General features: G+C 54.4%; 4 protein-coding genes across 4 annotated transcripts; all 4 read right to left on the bottom strand.

Annotated features, from left to right (window-relative positions):
- Positions 1–501: 501 nt before the first annotated feature.
- On the bottom strand, positions 502–1428 carry HRG_11960 (uncharacterized protein; the record flags this gene model as incomplete). Its single annotated transcript, XM_044870430.1, has 2 exons — positions 502–1073; positions 1140–1428. 2 exons carry the CDS (start codon positions 1426–1428, stop codon positions 502–504), a joined length of 861 nt encoding a protein of 286 aa, XP_044714467.1.
- Positions 1429–2575: 1147 nt separating this feature from the next.
- Positions 2576–4034, bottom strand: HRG_11961 (metalloprotease-like protein; the record flags this gene model as incomplete). The annotated part of the gene is made up of 4 exons (XM_044870431.1): positions 2576–3165; positions 3414–3441; positions 3488–3759; positions 3836–4034. 4 exons carry the CDS (start codon positions 4032–4034, stop codon positions 2576–2578), a joined length of 1089 nt encoding a protein of 362 aa, XP_044714468.1.
- Positions 4035–5525: 1491 nt separating this feature from the next.
- HRG_11962 (RNase H domain-containing protein) lies at positions 5526–6993 on the bottom strand (the record flags this gene model as incomplete). Its single annotated transcript, XM_044870432.1, has 5 exons — positions 5526–5750; positions 6264–6289; positions 6537–6697; positions 6799–6882; positions 6950–6993. The coding sequence occupies 5 exons, from the start codon at positions 6991–6993 to the stop codon at positions 5526–5528; spliced, it is 540 nt and encodes a 179-aa protein (XP_044714469.1).
- Positions 6994–10642: 3649 nt separating this feature from the next.
- On the bottom strand, positions 10643–14959 carry HRG_11963 (PIF1-like helicase domain-containing protein; the record flags this gene model as incomplete). The annotated part of the gene is made up of 13 exons (XM_044870433.1): positions 10643–10728; positions 10781–11053; positions 11175–11385; positions 11449–11987; positions 12033–12300; positions 12561–12819; positions 12862–13170; positions 13544–13581; positions 13859–13929; positions 14011–14223; positions 14290–14431; positions 14522–14551; positions 14768–14959. 13 exons carry the CDS (start codon positions 14957–14959, stop codon positions 10643–10645), a joined length of 2631 nt encoding a protein of 876 aa, XP_044714470.1.
- Positions 14960–20327: the final 5368 nt, after the last annotated feature.

The following is a 20327-nucleotide window of genomic DNA, read 5'->3' on the forward strand; positions in this document are numbered from 1 at the left end:
TTCCACTTTTGCCTGCGTGGCGCAATGGTCTTCGCGACAATATTCCCCGTTACCATGCTATCTATGCGTCCACCGTCCCGGCCTCGCCTGGTCTCCACGTGCGACCTGCTACCCCAGCTTTGCCAAAGCGCATTCCTTCCATCGCCGTGCTGATAGCGGCGGTCAGTAAAGAATTGGTCTTGATCTTGAAGATATTGACTGGGCTGTCCGGGCTGTCTTTGGCTGACGGTTGTGATGACGATCTTAGCTGTGAAGATAGTCCTCGTCTTAGCCGGCACGAAGAGGGCGAATTCTAATTCAGGCACGCCACGGCATGCTCGAATTGTCGTTGAAATTAGCTGGTCTTCGCCGCCATAGCTATTCCCAAGAGCTTCTGGCATAGCTGCAATTTGTCAAGAAGAGCCTGGAGGATTTCACAGAGGCTTCTCGGAGATTCCTTCCGAAGCTGTGTGAAATTGATCGAGGTCCAGTCAGTGATACTGTTGCCTATTGACTTCCGTATCAGTGCTGCTTCATCTTCTGATACATCTCCGCGAACGTTGAATCGCGGCTGACTTGATGCACGAAGAAGTTCTTTGCTCTTCGTGAGGATATTTGAGAACAAAGCGTGGAATTGTGACGGTTTGATGCTGCTGTGAGGCAGGCATCGAGAAAGTAACGGATCTTATCATCTAGGATATCGTAGGCGTCACCTGAATAGTTGAGCTTTCGATCCCATAGCTTAGAAAACTGGTTGGCGATGGCAGGATCGAGGTCTTCATTGGGGACCTGGACTGGGGGCACGGTCCGGTAAGCTTCGCGGTCGATAGCTGGTCTGATCATAAGTTCCTGCTGCTGTTGATTCGATCGTGACAGGGGTAGGGATTGGTCATTGGGGGGGTCTTGCGGGAGGTTTAGATCGGGAGTGACTGGTGCTGGGGTTGGTGCTGGGGTTGTTATAGCGATGGCGAACGTCTGAGGAGTTCTTGTTGGCGTCGGTAGGCCGTTTTCGTATAAGATGGCATCACGAAGATCGTCTTCATCCCACTCAGGAAGTCGGTCACGGTTCTTCAGATTTACTAGAATGCCGTGATCTTTGCGTTCAGCTTTCCTGTATAGATTCCTCTGAACCTTAGGGTATTCCGTAGGACCTTACGGACCCTTGATCGACCTTCTTGAAGTCGTCTTCCTCCCAATCCTCAAAGTCTTCTTGAATGATCCAAGCAGCTCGAGACCTTGACATGTTGAGGAGACTTTATAATCAACGATGCGGGCGAGAACGTAGGTATTATAGTGGATCTCATCGGAAGTCTCGTTGACTGGGGTGTTGAAGAGGTCCATGTTGAAGATTGTGGCGAGGCCACGGTTGAATTCAGCAATATCGAGGAATTCGTTGATGTCGAGCGCCGGTGCGTTCGCGTTCGCGCTGCCGCTTGCGCTGCTGCTCATGATGTCGGATGGGGCTTGACAGGAAAATCTGCGAGGAATAGGGCAAGAAGGTGTCAAGAGAGGTCAAATTGATCGAGAGTGATCAATGAAGCTAATAATCAAGCGGGATACCAGAGATTTGTATGTGCGATAGGGCACGCCTAAGAGGTCAGCGGCTGAGGCAAACAACTAGGCACGGTTGACTGAATAGAGTGGGCGCCGGTCGGGTCTTCGTAGTCAGTCTCGCGTTGTAGCACTTCTTTCTTCGCAGAGCGCCACAGATCGTGAGGATGCGTTGAGGAAGTCTCTTCTATCTTGCTGCTCTGAGGTTACCAGCCAAGGTAACAACTGATCAGTGTGGATAGGTTAACTGAGGCTCAGTTGGGTCTTTGATCGATGATCGTGTTGTTCTTGTTATTCTTCGCTATCTAGACCATGCTGTGAGGTTTGATAGGTTGTGTGCGTGTCGGGTAAACTTTGTTCCCGCTGACGCACGTGATACCCTCCTGCGATGTGCGCTCTATCGTACAAATGATCAGACATATTATTTTATTTTGGCGCAGCAGACTTGTTAGCATTGAAGCCGGGTGAATGTCGCATATCAAGCCTGTCCAGGACGATTATTCATAAGGTGGCGATTTTACTCGCAACGCCGCTGTTGCCTGCTAGGCAACCGCTACTGCGTAAACGCGACGGACTTTTCATTTGTGTATAAAGAGCTGCACATTTTCGTGCGTTCGTTCATTTAGCTCCTGTTCTTCAGATAATTCTCATCAATTGCCTGATCTGACGGCAGCCCTGAGGTTTGTTGCCTCTTTGCATCGTACACCACTATTCCGGTAATCACCCAGCTATCAATACCACACAGCCTCTCCGCATATTAATATACTATTACAGCGTACCCTTTATCCAGTAGTAGTAGACGCATTCGTCGCCCATCGTCATCACGTTCGATCATAAACGTCCTTTCTCATTTATGGCCGTCCTTCATCCCCAGGAATGCTGTCCTCACCATCAGAGTATCCTCTGCGAATCCAAAACTTCCCGCACCTCGCCGCTTGCATACTCTGCCCTTCCTGGACCTGTCGTACTGCCCGAGTCCAATCTTCTCTTGTTGGGCACCAGCTGCGCAAGTGGCCGTCGCACTAGTTCAAGCAACATAGCACGCTCAAAGTCGATCATCATCACCGTCCGTCTCTTTGTTGACCAGCATGTTGGCGCTTCGCACGTCTTTGTGCACCACACCTTCCTCATGTATCGCCCGCAGGGATGCAAGCGCCTTGGCCTCAAGGATTCTTCTCGTGCTGGCTGCGACCTTGGCCTCGTCAATTATGTCTCCTCCCCATGAAAGAAACGTCATGTGCACGACGTAAACCCGATGGTCGTAGTAGTAGGTCCTCTTCAGCGGCCGAAGGTCTACGGCTCCGAGAAAGACAGGTACGTTAACGCCCTGAACCCGCTCTAGGCGCTTGTAGACGGTTGCTTCATGCTCAAGGTCTCGGATGAAGGCCTTCACTGTGCCCTTGCACACAAACGTGTAGCCATACGACAGAAGGTCACCTTGAAAGCACTCGAGCACCGTGCTTTCTAGCTTGGCGGGGCCGGCGTGCCAGGATTCGTTGACTTCTTCGAGGTACATTTGCATCGCCTCGTCCACGTTGTCCGCGTTGTCCACGTCGTCCTTGCCGCTCAGAGGGGCTCGGCGTATCCGGAGGTCGATATCCCGACTCGTCGTCCGATGATTCCGACTGATCTCGTCTAGTCGCAATTGTGTTGCGCTCGTCGCCTATTCTACCTCGACGGTGTCTCCTCCCGCCGCGTAATCGGCGACCGGTCAAAGTCCTCGTATGTTGTAGGTGCCCAGCTGGATGCGATGTTCGATGCCATTCGGTCGCTCTCTGGAATCGATCGCAGTGTCGTTTCGAAATCCTCCGCCCACCTGTTGAGATTCGCCGTCGCCCGATCACGCTCATCCTGCCCGTGTTCCACCCGTCCGCCCGGCCTACCTAGCGCCATCAGGCTGAACGCGAGATACTGCCCCACCGCGGAGCTAGACTGCATATGCTCTGGATGAGCCAACACCTCCGGCCCGCTCTGCCAGGTGATAATACAACGTTTCAGGCTCGGCCCAGTCCACCTTGAGGAAGACGGTCGCCTCGCCAGTTGTCAGCAACCCGTACTCGAGACCGCCCTCGATCATGTAGTGATACGTTTGTGTGAGGGCAGACGCCGTCAGTCTCTCGGCGTGATATTCAAAACGGCCGTCCGGGTCCACAGATGGCGGGATCGTCTTCCGATTGACGACTTCCTTGTAGATATTCATCGGCCGTAATCCGGCGCGGAGATGCGGAGCTGTGAGCTTATGGGGTGCCTTATACTCGGACACATAGATCATCGTCCGCTTCTCGGGGATGGGTCATCACCAGACCGATAAATGCAGATTTGGTCGGGCCGCAGCTGATGAAGATCTCGTCGGTGGTCCGTGTTTGCGGCGGTGTTGACGGGTTCTCCCGGGCGACTACTTCCTCTGCGACGTCGCTGATGGCGTGAGGATGGTTCTCGAAGACGATCCCGTTTCCCATGTCGAATGCGTCGCACACCTCGTCAATCTGCCTGAGTTGCTCCATGATGACTCTGACAGGGTCTTCGACACTATTATGCATGAAGTATTCCAGCGTCTTCTCATCTGCTATCGATCGTTGCGCCACTCTCCTTCCTAGACCGGCTAGGAAGTTTTTTCTCGAAGACACGAATGCCGACGGGCAGACATTCGTAGAGAGTATCGAAAATGCTCCCCGCTGTTCCATGAACCGTGGCCAAGGCTCAAGACTAGTAGGCACAGCTTGTTTCGAGGGTTGGTGATGGAACCCTTGACGTAAGCCTGCGGTCTCTTTCCACCGTGAACTGGGAAAAGACGTGGTGATGACAAGCAGCGATGTACTCGTCGAATGTGGTCGGTCGCGTCTGTTCCTCTGCTTCTTCGGCGCGTTGCTGCTCCTTCTCGGCGCGTTGCTGTTCCTCTGCTTCTTCGGCGCGTTGCTGCTCCTTCTCGGCGCGTTGCTGCTCCTTCTCGGCACGATCTCGCTCTTGTTGACGCTCGTTCTGCTTCTTCGGCGCGTTGCTTTTCGCTTGCAATGCGTTCTTCCGCCTCACGAAGTCGCCTCTAGCTCCTCGATTTTGTTTGTTTCCTGCATGTGGTAGTGATGTTGGTTGGAACTTGCTAAACGTGTGTTTTTGATGGTGACGACAACCTTCGTGGAAACGATGGTTACGAAAAGGCTAGAGACAGTTGAGAAGGCAACCACATCATGTCACGTGACTCGCCTGAAATTCTTCCTGACTAACGCACTTAGTTGGCTGCCCCACCTAGTTCTCCACCCACAGTCTCGCGAAGAGGGCAGGCAAAGGGCGACGTTACCCGTTGATCTTGGTGGCCACAGCAGCTCAACCAAGTGTCTTCGCCACTTTCCACTATTCTAAGATTGTCCCGGGGTTTTGTGCTGTCCCGGATTTTTGGGCCAACTTAACGTTTTTGGTCAGCCGCGCCTGCCTTTGACCAACGGGTATGTGTGTGTATTTTCCGTCCAGCGCCGTCAGGCCGCTCAGGTCCCGGTGGGGCACAGGACGCTGAGCTAGGCTATCGAGAAAATCCTGTCACAGTAGGCTTCACCCAGCGCTTGCAAGGCCTCGCAAGGGCGAGCTGTCGGCTCAATCCCCGGAGACGACTTTCCTACCTCCCCTCGTAGGTTTTCGCTAACTTCATCAAGGTAGGGTTGCGCGATGCTTTGACGACGATACACCTCAGCTTTGGCCTGTGGACGTCGCCGAATCGTTTTGCGATTGTGGCTTGTCTCGCACACTTCATCGACCAGGGGCACGCCAGCAGTCGCGGCTGCTTGCACTTCGACGTCAATTCGGCATCCATAGCGGAAAGAACCTTGCTGCGTCACTCGTGGGCATCGTCCAGGACTGGGAGATCCGGGGGCGAGTCGGCTGTGTTGTCTCTGACAACTTAGTCACAAATGATCATTGCCTGCACTACATGTACAAGCAGCTGGACTCATCCATGAGAACCGCTGACATCAAGGCACGCCGGATGCGTTGTTATGAGCACACTCTCAATCTTGTTGCGCGGGCCTTTCTACGACAAAGATGCAGAGTCCTTCGAACTCGAATCCGAGATCAATTGCATGCGAGGCCTTCCAGAGCAGGACCTCGGCCACTGGCGCGCGAAAGGGCCCATCGGGAAACTTCATAACGTTGTCAAGTTCATCCGATCGTCGCCACAGCGGAGCGAACACTTCAATCGCATTGCGCAGGATGAAGAGTATGAGGAACATCGGCTTTGCGAAGAGTCAACTGCGGAACTGGAGGTCATCCTGAACAACGAGACTCGGTGGAGCCCACATACATGATGATCGAGAGGGCTTTGAGGAATCGGACGGACATTCGGGCATTCATCTTTGCACTTGAAGGCGAACAAGATGAGGCAAAACGCATCCCGGCGGCTGACATATTATCGAATGAGGATTGGCGCGTACTTGGTGAAGTCAATGCGATTCTCAAGCCAATATACCTTCAGACAATGCGGACCCAGGGCTGGGGCAAATCTGACGGCCATGGGCACCTGTGGGAGGTGTTGGTAGGGATGGAATATCTCTCAGAGCACTTTGAGGACTGGAAGGCATTTACGCGGAGATGACAACACTGACGATGAGTCAAGCTACCTTGGTCGACCTCGAGCCGGTTGAAGCAGCGTCCATTCCCACTGACTCGCCAGGAGGCCGGCCAAACCGTGCGCGTCGTCTCCCCGCTCGCTTTGATGATGACGAGGTTTACGTAGCCAGACAGCGGACCCAAACGTCAAGGTTCACAGAGTTGGCTTTGCCAGAGCAATATCACTTTAGTCACCTTCCCTCATATTGCGAGGCCCAGGCAATCCTTCCACTCGACAGGCGTTTCTTCTGCGGCGGCAGCATTTTTCGCACCTTCATCGGCGAGAGCGTTCCACTGGCGTGGGATCTTCCAGAACTGGATGACCAGGCCATTACGGTGGCCTTCTCACACTCCCCAAGAGCATCTCCCACAAGTCCTTGTTCTTGACGTTGCCGCCGCCAATTCCTTCTTACCTTTCGTCCTCCAATTGTTCTGCACCCAAGCCTTCGCCCACTGTGTCGAGCCCTCCACGACGTACTCAGAGTCGGTGGCGATGATGACTGTACTGAAGCCCTCGCCCGGCCAGTGTCGGAAACGCAGGGCGGCGATGACAGCTCGCAGCTCAGCCCGGTTGCTGCTTTGATGCCGTCATCACCCCAAGGGCCCTGCTTTTCCAGACGACCTGAGACCACGAGCGGTTGGCCCTCAATATGAAGCCCTGTACAAATGCCCAACCTGCCTTCGGATTGATTGGCCGTTGTTAAGGCATGCCCGTCGGTCATGATGAGAAGCATGGACTTGTCGTTGGGGTAGGTGCACCTGTGATCACGGACCGCGGGTTAGCCAGGCACGAGAAAGTACGTAACGAAGAAGAAAAGCTTCATACCTGACGATATTCATGAAACGAACCCTGCCGCGAAACAGCTCCATCGGTCGCAGGGGCTAGTGGGATGTCGAAACTTGGAGGGGAACACCAGACCAGTGCCCCTCATCACGTCAGATCCTAGGGAAGGGATGGCGATGGTGGATGGCGGCGCAAAAGGAGCCACGTCATGATCCTCATCATCTTCCTCGTTGTCCTCGATGTCTCACCAAGGACATCGTCCATAAAGCTGTAGTCGCTGCAACATATACCACAACGCACCAATCCATGAGGTCCACAGACAAGTCGACCGTTTGGCAGCTCACAAGGGCCTTCGTCGTCGTCGCTGCTGCTGTAGCCGAGTGGGACTAGGCCCTGGGCGAGGTACCAGCCGCGAGGCATTGCGGATGCCTGTTTTCTGCCGCTCTGTTCGGTATGTTTGTGCTGAGGTATTTCATTTGACCAAGTGGTGGTCGTGAAGGGAAGGTCGAGGGCGGGGGCAGATTGCAAGCTGAGGTAAGATACTTACCGGCAGCCAATCAATAATAGTCTGACGAGGAGGCCGCGAGAGCGCATCGCTTATGTGGAGAACGGTGGACGGTGGCACATTAGTACGGTGGGCGAGAGGGGACAGTGTTGCAAAACCCATTTTAGGTTTAGGCGCGTCGATGGGCAGACATTCGAGTACTTCGGAGGGTCCCGACAGAAGTACCGCGGACTGGCAGCGGGCCTGCGCGACCTCCGCTGCCAGGGCTGGATTCCCCACAGCACCCTCCTGCGAGAACGATTTCCATCACGAGTAACCAGAATCACGTCGGTATATCAACAAAAATTACTTGGAATTCTTTTTTTTGTTACAGAGCATACCCGAATATCGACGCCATGAATGACCATAAAAGAGCACTGCGTCACAAGTACGGGGAAGATGATCCCGCACCTGAGGGCAAACAAGGCCATACCCTGGACCAGCCCAATGTTTCCATCGTCAATGCGACGCATCCTTCCTTGTATTTTTACTTTCTTGGCACGCAAGTGTTAAGAAAGTAGCCTATTCTCACATACTTTCGCTTAACAAGTGCTCTTGACAAAACTCCAATTGAGCCGCGCGCAAGCGCCGGCAGCGGCCATGGCACCAGCCTCAGGTTCGCATGTCGACTCCAATGCCTCGAGACAAGGCATACGATCGCCGCCAAATTCAGCGGCTCACATATCGCATCTCCGACCTCGCTACCCGACGGAAGCTCGCCGAAAAGACTCGTTTCCCGCGGCCCAGCAGCTGGCCCAGTCAATCTCGTCCACCGAAACGCTTGAAGCTGCCGTCACGGAAGGAGCGCAGCTGGAAGAAGCCCCGAATCTCCTCGACTCAGCCCAGTCCACTGAGCACGCGCCAGTCTCAATCCTCGAAGCGGCCACGAAAATTGCTTGCGACAAAACGGCTGCCCACAGCGCCAAGCTGGCAGTCTTACGGGTCTTTAGCGAATCATTCGAACAAGCAGCAAAGCAGTTCACGTCTGGTACCGAAAACAGCAGATTTTGCAGTTCTTAACATTTTCCGAACGACCATTAACTATCAGAGAAGTCGTTGACGCGATCGCATTAGATACCACGTCGAAACCTCGATTTGACCGCAAAAATAGAATGCCAGTTCCAGAGGAGGTGTCAAGATATTGTTCCAGCCTCGTGTCCGTAACGAGAGACAAACAGGGCAGCGAAAAGACTGTGACGCAGCTGCAGCTTGCACATTTCTCAGTCAAGGAGTACTTGATGTCTGACAGATTACAGGCGGACATCGCTGAGCACTTCGAACAGACTAATGCAAGAGCTTCCATCGCAGAAGTCTGCCTTGCGTACTTACTGGATATGGATCACTTTCTTCCGATTACAGAACTCAGGCAGTCATACTGGTTGGCCCAATATTCTGCACAATACTGGATGGACCACGCTGTAGTAGCGGTGTAGCAGCGCAAGAGTTCATTCACTTCTCATAGATTTCCTTGTATGCGATGTTACTCTAAAAATGCTGTCAGTTGTACAGGCCTGACTATTTGTCACAAAGTGGTCCGTATATTCCGTACCGAATCGCACCAGCTCTATATTACGCCTCACTTGCGGGATTATGCCGTTCAGTTCAGACGCTTCTCAACAAGGGTGCCGACGTCAACGCCCAGGGCGGGCGATACGGCAATGCTCTCCAAGCTGCGTCAACTCAAGGACATGAGAAGGTGGTCCAGACGCTGCTCGACAAAGGTGCTGATGTCAACATCCAGGGCGGAGAGGACGGCAATGCTCTTCAGGCTGCTTCCCTTGAAGGACACGAGAAGGTGGTCCAGATGCTGCTCGAGAAGGGTGCCGACGTCAACTCTCAGAGTGAAAGGCACGGCAATGCTTTTCAGGCTGCCTTATGTGGAGGACACGAGAAGGTTGCTCAGATGCTGCTCGAGAATGGTGCCGACGTCAATGCCCAAGGCGGAGAGTACGGCATGCTCTTCAGGCTGCTTCACTTAAAGGACATGAGAAGGTGGCCCAGATGCTGCTTGAGAAGGGAGCCGACGTCAACGCTAAGGATGGCAATGCTCTCTGCGCTGCTTCATATGGGGGGCACGAGAAGGTGGTCCAGATGCTGCTCGAGAATGGTGCCAACGTCAACACTCAGAGTGAAAGGTACGGCAATGCTCTCTGGGCTGCTTCACTTAACGGACACGAGAAGGTGGTCCAGATGCTACTCGAGAAAGGTGCTGACATCGACGCCTGGCTCTTCCCTTGTCTATTCCGAGCTGCAGGCTGCCGCAGCACATTTAGGGGGAAGAACAAATGGAAAAAGCACGTCAACGCCCTACATGTTTGTGAGAACGTCTGGGTTTGCGCTGAAGGAACTGCACGTTACTCGCAATCGTCTCCTACCAACAAGCCTCAAGCGAGGTGCCATTTCCTCTGGTGGTCGTGTTTTATTCGAAAGGACTTATACATTTCGCACATAGACCGGAGTCATAAATATCTTGTCGCATATCAAGCCTGCCTAGGATGATTATTCATGAAGTGGCGATGTTACTCGCAACGCCGCTGTTGCCTGCTAGGCAACCACTACCGGTACTGCGTAATCACGCGACGGACCTTTCATTTGCGTATAAAGAGCTGCACAACTCCGTGCGTTCGTTCGTTCACTTCTTGTTCTTTAGATAATTCTCATCAATTGCCTGATGCCATCTCTGACCCGTGTGGAGCCAAATGTCTGACACAATCTCCTCCTTGCGCAAGCGAGTCACTTGGTCCATCTCCAAAGTCTTGTCCCACAATTCGCGAGATGCTTTTTCTTTGAGCTTTCTGATTGCGCCAGCCTCCTCTTTTGCTTTGATAGCCACGGATAGGTCCTTTGAATTGGCAAGTCTTCTGGCTTCGACTGCATGGTGCTTGGCGGCTTTGGTATATGCTGTGCGAGTAGCTCTAGCGGCTGCAATTCTAGCCCTCCTAGACGTGATTACTACCTCCTTAAAATACTTCGAACACCCGTTAAGTTGCCAATGCAAGGGGCTTAACGGCTGAATATCCAGCCCGAAGGGTGAATATCGTATACCTGCACTCGACTTTCTTAAGGGTACCCACTAGAACCCCCTTCCGCCTTCAGCGGCTAACCAGCCGTTCGAACTACTTCCTGGCAGGCCCAGTCTAACTATAACCTATATCGTACCCCCTTCCCTGTAGCTTGTAGGAAGACGACGTTTAGTCACGGTAGAGTGGTGGATACAGTGGATCGCTCAGCTGTTGACCCTGACGCCGTTGTTGGTCAGCGAGGCGCATCTTCATCCCTGTCTCATAGTTAGCCGTGAATGCAGTACGTAGGAAACGCAGGCGTATAACCTTCCGTCGGCGTGTGGTTATAGAGGCTCTGACGATCGAACGGCGCCTCAAGGAGTAAGCCTTTGAGCGAGGTAACCCGTGAGACGGCAACATAGCTAATACCGGCCTGGAAGTCGCGTGTAGCGAGATCAGTAACTATTTTATCCTTTGTTAGGCTCTGGCATTTGTGAACAGTAATAGCAAACGCCACGATTAGGGGAAACTGCGTGCGAGCGCAGGTCTCGTTGCCCACAAGGAAGTCCCGCCTGACTGGCAGGATGGGGTGAGATTTTCCTGCCCTCGTTAGTTGTTAGATACGGCGGTCCGTCGTAGCTATCAAAGTCCACCATAATAACGGCTGGGGGGTCTTCCAATGGATCGGCGCCTGCGCTCCAGGCGATATCGTATACAGTACCCTGAGCACCGTTAACTAGGCCAGCTGATTGCCACAGATTAGTCGTGAGCATCACCCTGGTGCCCTTAGCAACAGGGAACTTGTTAGATAGATTGCCAGCATTGTTGCTTGGTGCCTGCCCAGCGCCGTTGCCGTGATTCTTTGCCTCCACTTGTATTGCCGGGGCGTTGAGATGCACCATATGCTCGTGGTTGTATTGGTTGACCCGTGCCTTTGTAGAATACACTCGCAAAGCGGTCCTGAAGCCGTCAAGCTCGCTCCGCGGTAGCCTGGCCTGTACCCGATTGCTAAGGAGGTTCCAGGATGGTATAGATAACTTTACATCACGCAGTTCCTGCAACGCCTGACGGAACTGGGCCTGATCATCACCAGCCTGGCGCTGTGCCGTGGTCAGGAAGACGGTGCGGTCAAATAGGCGGTAGGCCACCTGCCCTCTCCTTTCCAACGAAGACAGGCCGGTGCTAGTCGAATACAGGGGCTTTTGTCGGACTGGTGGTAACTGGAAGAAATCGCCCACAAGCACAACGCTCACACCACCAAAGAACTCGAGGTTACGCTGTGGAAAGGCTTGTCGCAAACGGGAATCGATCCGCGCGAGCTGCTCAAGCCCTAGCATGCTCTTTTCATCGATAACGAGGTATTTGATGTGCCGTAGGCGGGACTGAAGGGCGGCTGCGTCGGCCGGGGGAAGGTCGGTGAAAGTACCGCCTACTGGGAGGCGCAGCAACGAATGAATGGTGCTGCCCTGTATCTGGTTACTCGCAACGCCTGTTGGCGCCACGCGGCATATAGGGCTAGGATTCGGTAGGGCGGCTGCCTGAAGATGGGAAGAAAGCACCTTGATAAGGAACGACTTGCCTGTGCCACCACCACCATCAACGTGGAGAAGGATTTGAGCAGGATTTTGCGCCTGGAAGTGGCCCATGAATGTGTCGTACACGAGCCGTTGTTGCGTATTCAGCGTATTACGCCAGTGAGGGCCAAGGACCTCCACATCGTTGGCCATGGGGTGGCTAGCGATAAGGTCTTTCCAGTAGCCGTCTCGGAGTTCCGGATAAGTACCCACATGCTGTGTCCAGTCGTAATTGATGTCGATATCGCGGCGGCCAAGTAGGTCAAGATCTTCCTGGGTAAGGGAGTTGTCAGGTAAAGGGCGGCGAGGCGAATCCAGTCTTCGTCATCAAATTCTTCCTCCACAGGCAGAGCCTCGTATTGATCATCTTGAGGCTGTAATCGAGCCTCTTTTGGCCGACCGTAATGGTCATCACCATGACTGTGATGCTGCCAACAATAGGAGAAGGCCTCAGCGTGAGAACCAAAAAGCTGGCCGTCAACTGTGAGGAGATCATCAACCCGCCGATGTGGGTGGTTTAATGTTAGCTTTACACGACAGTAATCTGACCACTGTTGACCTTCTGGATCAGCCTGATAGCGAGGAAAGTAAACCAGCACTCGAGGCCTGCCGTTAATGTTGCCTGGCTGCCATTGCTTCCACTTGGAAGGGTCCCTAGGGCGGAAATTCCAGCATTTCAGGAAGGAGACGTAGCTTAGGTCCGCTAGGGCTTCCGGGCGTTGAGTGTACTTTTCGTAAACGTTGGGGGCCTCGTCCACCTCATCGCCGTCAATACGGAGGGAGCGGGAATGCCTGTCAGGATTACGACAGTCGACGTACAGGCAAGTTCGTGACCCTTCCTGTAACGGCAGGCCGAGGAGCAAGTGGCTGACCTCCTGCTTCGAGTAATCCCGCTCCGCAACCAGCTGATTGAGGAGCTTTGACGTGAAGGAAATCAAGGGGTTGTGGTCCTTGACCCGGGGCATCAGGGCCTTCCCAATCTGGGCAAAAGACTCGCTCTTCTTTTCCGACTTGGAGCAGTATTTGGCCGCGTAATCGATTACCTGCTGTAGACTCGTGCAAGGCGAAACATCTGTATTGGCTAGCCACGCAACGGTAAGCAAGCGGTTGTAGTGGTTAATCTGGCCATCGTTCCGCTCGCCCCTAAAGCTCCAGTGTTTAGAGTGAGGAACCTTGTCAAGGAGGCTAGTAGGCGCTGGCCGTGAGGAAATCCAAAGCGGCACTCCACCTGCTTGGTATGCTTATTGAGCTGCATGCAGTAGTTGTTGCAGCGGTGGCGTTGCACGCGGTTGACTACCATCGATAGGAACTGAACGGTAAGGGATGTTCCAGTAGATTACCGATCAGGGTTCCCTTCCCCAGGAGCCTGTATTCGCTGTGGCTCTGGGTTCACTGCAGATACGTGGTATCCCCAGATGCGAGCGAATTGTTCCGGGACTGATCGTTGTCAGGATCTAAGTCTGGGTGGCCACTTAGCCAATATAGGCCGTGGTGGTGACTGGAACCCCTGCCCTGCCACTCGTAGCGGCCCCAAGAGTCCGTTAGGTTGAACTTCTGCTTCAAGCCAATAGCCTAAACAGCGCATAACGCTTATGAAAGTGGTACGCAGCGATGTGGGCGTTGTCTCGCAGTAGTTGCCGGGATAGAGCCATCCGCGCCGCCTCAGGAGCTGTTTGCCACTCGTCAAATCGAGGCATATGGCGGTATAGGGATTCCCAGTGGTAATCGGCTGCACTTGCAGTAGCGAAAAGGCCGGGCTTGCCTAGATTATAGGCATATGCTTCCAACTCCTTCCTTTGTTTATACCAATACGGCCGGGTGCCCTAATTACTGCGGCTTGGCGCGTGATCGACTGGATCAGGACCTGAGCCTCCGGCTCGTCAGGCTCAGCCATTGCTTCCTCTAGGTCGGCGCGTGTAAGGGGCTGACGGCGGCTGTCGCGTTGCTTGACGAGGTAGTCACTTCGCTTTCGGACCTGCGCACGTAACAGCGTGTTGAGGGCGACGAAAGGCCACGTCTTATGGCGGGCGAAACGTCCGTCATGCCATCTCATCGCATGGGCAAGGTAGTCCTGGAACGTGATGCTCCGTAAACGAGGCTCCACGAAGTCGGCCTTGCCGTCAGGGTAGAGGGTAGGGAATGCAAGCGTTAGCAGCGGCTGGGAACGGTTGAATTCGTCGATGGGGGTCCTGCGAACTGAAGGCAGCGGCATCTGGTGGTGAGCCTGCGCGTTACACGGTATATGCTCCACATCAGTCATACGCTCAGGGTTAGGGGTACCATCAAGAAATCGGGACTGCAGAGCGTTCAATTCGGTATCGGTAACCTGCAAATTCGGGATCGCTGATGCATCGGCATCGCTAGGATCCTCTTCCACAGCCTCCTCGACGGGGCCTTTGGGGACCTCGCCGTCAGGTATGTCAGCCACTTGGCTGGCAATGGAATCAACTATGTTGCCATCAAGAGGAAGCCGGTGCAAGCGATTCTGACTCACGACGATATCGCGATAGCCCCGGTGGTGGCGCTGTAGGTAGTGCAGCCACGCCAACAGGCATGAGCGGCGTACCCGCAAATCGCGAGCAAACTGTTGCCGGAAGCGAGGGCTGCCCTCCATATTAGGAGGCCGCAGGAGGACGACATCTAGCTCTTCAGGTAGGACCGGGAGCTCTTCAAATAGCCTGCCAACATTGCGAAGGAAGTGGACAACATGACCGCGATATTTATATTGAGCGCCACGTACCTGCAGGACCTTCACATGTACGTGAACTCTAGCAATGAGCATCTCCTCGACCATCGTTAGATCGGGTAGATCGCTCGGGACTTCCCCAAAGTCAAGGTTGTTCGCAGCGCTAAAGAAGTAGGGCTCGTTGGGGCCTTTCTTCCTGTCTCGACTAATGCAGCGGCTGCAGATTTTCAAGCTATTTCGCTTCATATCGAACCAACGCTCCTGGCAGCGAATGCAACTATGCATCTTGTCGTCATTCAGGGCAGTATAGAACTCGCGCACAAGGGCTCGATCCCCCTCACAAAGGGCAGGCAAGTCAAGGTCCCCTGTAAAAGGCGGATCAACTATCTGATCGAACTGTCGCTCTTCAGGCTGTGGCCGTGGCCGGGGGTTAATGTTGACTCGACGTGTATAGCGGCCGCGGCGACGACTCTGTGGCAGTAATGAAGGAGGGGTACGAGGCGATTCCTTCGGTATAGGCGTGCCTTGCACAACAGAAGCCGATGGGAGAGTGCCTTGAGGAATTGGCGTTTCTGGAATCGGCGTGCCCAGAACTACTGTTGGCAGGCCAAGGGTAGGAGGGGTGGGAAGGTCCTCTACCGCGCTTGAGGTAGATGGCCCCGGCAGAGGTCTAGGCAGTCCCTGGAGTGCGGGCGCCAGGGCACGGCATAACGTAGATGTGGCAGGGGGTCGTAAGACTTGCACACACGCAGGCGTTGGCGCAGCCCGCCTTGGAGGCGTCAGGTTAGCTAGAGAATCGGTCCGTTTCGTGGCTCTGCGTGGCGATAGCCTCAAGGCGAAATTCCGCATTGCGGCAACGGCGGCTCGAGATTCGGTTACCCGTTCCTTTCGGCGTGCCCTACAGCTAGCACAGTCTCTTGTAAACTTCGTAGGGTCCTTGACGCTTCGAAATTCGACTTCGGGCAGGTCTTGCTTGCAGGTATGGCAATTCCGAACTGCCTGGGGTATGTCGTCCTCCATCTGGCCGTATATGTATCCACCTCTTACCCTTCAGACTGCTAGAAGAGACAGAATAACCGGAGAATCTTGGGAGGTGGGCCGGCTGCCGAGGTAATAGGTGAACCTATAAACCGTTAGTAACATGATTAGTTTGATAGATTGGGCAGAAAGAGAACCAGCCGCTATGTAGGTTAGTGTAAAGAGTGCCTAGCGACCCAGTAAATTGATGGCATGGATGGAAGAAAGGAAGAACTGGAAGCTCTTGGAGAGCCTGCCAAGCTGGCCAGTTACCTAGTCAACGCTCAGGGTATTTTTGCGGGCCTTCATTTGGTGACGTTATCGGCCGACCAATCCGCGCACGAGTTGAGCACAAGCCAGGCCAATTAGCCAATCAGAGGAGGTTTTATGCTCGAATCTTTCTGACTGAGTAGAACGCCCTTCGGGCTGAACGAGAGGAAGGCTCGCCAGCCGCGGCTCGCGCAAAGAAGCCTTTCGGAACGAAATTTGGCGACAAGAGAACCGGAGAAGAGTTGGCTACAGAAGAGAGAGAGAGAGTTGGCGACAGTAGATAGGAGACAGGAAGAAGAGTGAGGTCGAGATACGAGACACGGCGAGAGACGTAGAGCATTATCGTGAGTGAAACCGAGACAGAGCGTCGGGGAGGCAGGCTAGGCCGCTGGAGGGAGATTTTGTTTAAAAGGCGCAAACTCAAAGGGCGTGGAGAGACGGCAGGGTTGAAGAGAGATGAGTGGGTAATGCATGTCTGGGCGAGTGGAAGGCTCGGAAAATTTACATGTGCTACCGGTATAAGTCGTAGGTATAAACAGAATAAGGAGTATATTGGGAAGTTTTGACTTGATCGTCTTCATGAAAAGGAGAACAAGAAGAGAAGAGAATGTGCTATTCGAGCCTTTGGCAGTTGATTTTGAGGATGATGAGACATGTTGTCATGTTGTATTGTTTCGTTTGAAGCTTTAAAGTTTAGAGAATATTCTTGGGCGGACGTCGGGCGCGCAGTGGTCGGGAAGATATCGACGCGGGAGGTCTGATAGAGCCAGAGGCGGATGTGTCTTGGTGATTGACCTGTTCGGTGTCCGTCTCTGACTCTGCGGGGTCTTCCGGGGACAGAAAGGAGGAGGTATCGGATTTGGGGGAGTCTTGACCGTCACAGTCGGTGATTATGGTGGAAGTTTCGGGAGAAAGTCGCGGTCTCTTGGTTGGGGTTTGGTAGGGATCGGGCATTGACCGACTTGATGCCAGCATAAGGATCGACTGGGCCAGAAGCATGCGGCGTGGGGAGGCGGGGCTTTGGGCGGCCTTGGGTTTCTTCGTAGAGGTAAACCTGGCCAACGCAACGCTATAGTCCGAGGATTGCCGACCGCGCTCTTGGGTGTCGTCGGCAGTAGTTGTGTTGCAGAAGCCTGGTCGGACATGGCCTTGTCGTGGAAAGTCCACGTGTCGGGGACGACGATGAAGATATAGTCTTGGTCGAAAGCCGGGGCATGTTTCATGATCTGGTGATCCAGTAAGCCGGCGATTTTGCCCGTACAGGTGAAGAGAGCGTTCGACTGGAACTGGCTGTCGCGCCTCTCGGTCATCTTCTTGCATAGGGAGGTCCAAGGATTAGCGTGAATGGGGAAGATGACGAAAACTTGGAAGGGGCGAAAGCCCTTGAAGGGGGTTTTGCCGGGAATCCCAGGACAAATAAAGGTGGAGAGCTGGACAAAGCCGCAGCAGCTCAGCTGGGTGTCGTCAAGGGCCGCAGCCGAGTTTCCATGCAGGAGGTCGCGGCCGGAGCCGATGACAGGTCCCGTGAAGGAGACAATGGGTTGTATCGTTGGGAAAGTATCCACCGAGCTGAGGTGCGAGTGACAATTCTATGGATATCGTCAGGAGGGCAGTGGCGACAGAGATTTGGAGCATAGACTCACGGTTGGTAGCTGTGATCGCGGACTATAAGCGCGGGGACGGTGTATTCTGTGATGTTATCATCGTCCGACTCAAGCCATCACGTCGCTCGATTTCCCACGTCAGGGCAAAGGGATGAACACGGCCGACCATGAAGAACCATTGCTCGGTCCATTCCGAGGAGATTATCTGTTGGTTGTATATGGAAATATTAAGGCTGAAGAAGATGCAGGTCGATGGATTGCCAGTATCTGACCGGATTGCTGCATACTCCGGAGTCGACAGCCATGAGGGCGTGGGAAGGAAGACCCTCGCTAGGGTTTCTGCGTTGAGCCCTTTGACACGATGCTCATTCTGGTAGGCGAACCTAGACGGGCAGCCGGGCTGGACAAAGGCCATCATGGACATGTCGGCGCCAGCATTTTCTGGCTGTCAAGAGGTTGCCGCGGGAGGACGAGGTATCGACGTTGAGCTGGGAGGCCGACATCGTGAGAACATGGCAGATGTAGTCACCGTGGAAGTGTAAATGAGGGGTTACGCAGAGTGGAGGTGGGCATCCTATAAAGCAGGTTTTCTTGCTGCTCGAAAGAGGGCTCGCGGCTAGGGTCGGGAGACTTAAGAGTCAGAGAATGCTACCTAGGTGATAGATTAGAAGCGGGGGTATGCGGGAATGAGCTGGCGAGGTTCTTGAACAGTCTCGACCATCTGGTTCTATGGTCGTGAGTGAAGTAGGGAGCCGGGGGTTGGAAGTTGAGTAGGGGTGATGGCTATGTCGCGAGAAGTTGGAGGTCGGCGAACGGTAAGGTTAGTGTGGGTAAGTCTGCGGAGAAAGAAAGTCCAGCAGTACCCTTCGGTGTCATCGTTGCATGGAGTAGATAGCAAAGGCGACAATAACGAATGAGAGTGAAGGAAAGAAAGAGGTTATGGTAGTATTGCAGGGGTCCCTTTTTGACGGTCGTCGGTAGTTGGATGGGCATTGCGTGCGGCTGAGCGAGGCGGGTGCCGACCGTGTCGAGTCCACTATTGGGACACGGTGAAGTCGGATATAGGGGACGAGCTGAGGAGGAGGATGCGAGTTGGTCACGAGAACTCTCCAAGAGGGTTTGCAAGTCGAGACTCCGGTGGCTAGCGACTACAAGAGGACAGGCAGGGGGATCCTGGCTGTCGCTTTAGCATGAAGGCCGTTGATGCGACGTTGGTGGTGGCGAGGGAGCAAACCTAGCCGGGTAGTCCGGTTGCACGAGGACACCGTGGACATGTTATCGCCGGCAGCCTTTTGGCTGTTGCTCGACGAGGTGGAGTGGCAGATATTGATGGAGCAACTGATGCGCAAGGTGGGTGGGACGGCGTTGGAAGGGCCGGAGAGTATGGTTGGAAGTGTGCGGCGGGCGGTTGGCGCGGCCACCCCATGTGCCGGAGGTCGGCAGTAGCCAGGGATTGGCTGGAGTGCGCAAAGAGAGCACGGCGATGGAAGGGCCGCCTTTGGCAAAGCTGGGGTAGCAGGTCGCACGTGGAGACCAGCCGAGGGTCGGGACGGTGGACGCACATAGGAGGGTAAATGGGGATTACAAAGGGGTAGTAGTATTGCATCGCTTCGGTACCATAGGCAAGCATTATAAGGAAGAAATGCCACGGCCATGAGAGTAGTGATCGTTAGGAAGCTTCCACTCGGAAAGAAATAGTGTACGCCAAGAAGCGAGATTATCCAAGTGGAAGTGCTCCGGAGCCAAAACTTTCTAGCCTGTTGCCAATCCACGCTAGTCGACGTCGAGGAGGCAGTAGCATGGCGGACAGTCCTGCAGGAAGCTAGGCGAGGCGGCCGCTCACCGTGGAGCCTGTTCGTTGTCAGTCGAGGATGGAGAAGAGGGTAGGAACGGGGAGTGCCTGTTTCGGGGTGCGGAGATGATACAGGGCAACTCCGAGAAGGGCACGGAGCACGGGAGACAAGGTTGGGGCGGTTCGGGAGATACAGATCAGTGGCGAATGAAGCATTAACGTTCCGGCTGATTCAGCCTAAGCAGTCTGCGGTCGAAGAAACCGCATGGAGAAAGCATGCAGGGGCGATCGCAAAGTCACTGCCGAGAAGACCGCCGCGAGGCGGTTTGCGTCAAGCAGAGCACGGAAGTCCCGTAATTTGGTCAGCAGCGGAAATTCCGCGCAACGTCAGTCACCGAGTCCGCTTCCGAGGTTCGTGTTGCCTACAGAACGTGGAGACCAGGGGGCAGTGGGCTCTGACAGTCCGCCCCTTCATCGGCCGTTTTTGCCCCAGGAGAGGGGTCCTGAAGGTGACGGGCAGGGAGATAAGGCGGCGACCGGCGGTGTCCCGGGTGTTCGTTCGAAAAGGGACCGACGCTCCGACCTATCCAGCCCAAGGATACGACTTTCCAAGACCTAAGACGAACGGCGCAATTTGCAGCATCGATTGCATGGGGTTTGCCCAAGCTCCGTCGGGGACCGGTTCGGCGGCCAAGGGCACAGGTGGGTGTGGACGATGGCGCAGCAGAGGCAGCGGACGGCTCGCTGCGCGGACAGAGGCAGTCCCGGAGGCGGGAGAAGAGAGCCCGTCTTCCTAGCCGGGATGGGCGCCCGATAAAACAGGTCCGAAGTGGAATCGGAAGGCATAGGAGACGGGAGCTGCAGGCCGAAGACCTGGCGAGTGTGCTGCGCTTTTTGGAGGAAGACTTTGCCTTGAAGGAGAGATTGTCTA

The sequence above is a fragment of the Hirsutella rhossiliensis genome (assembly GCF_020360975.1).
Source record: "Hirsutella rhossiliensis strain HR02 chromosome Unknown scaffold00031, whole genome shotgun sequence".
NCBI classification, from domain to species: domain Eukaryota; kingdom Fungi; phylum Ascomycota; class Sordariomycetes; order Hypocreales; family Ophiocordycipitaceae; genus Hirsutella; species Hirsutella rhossiliensis.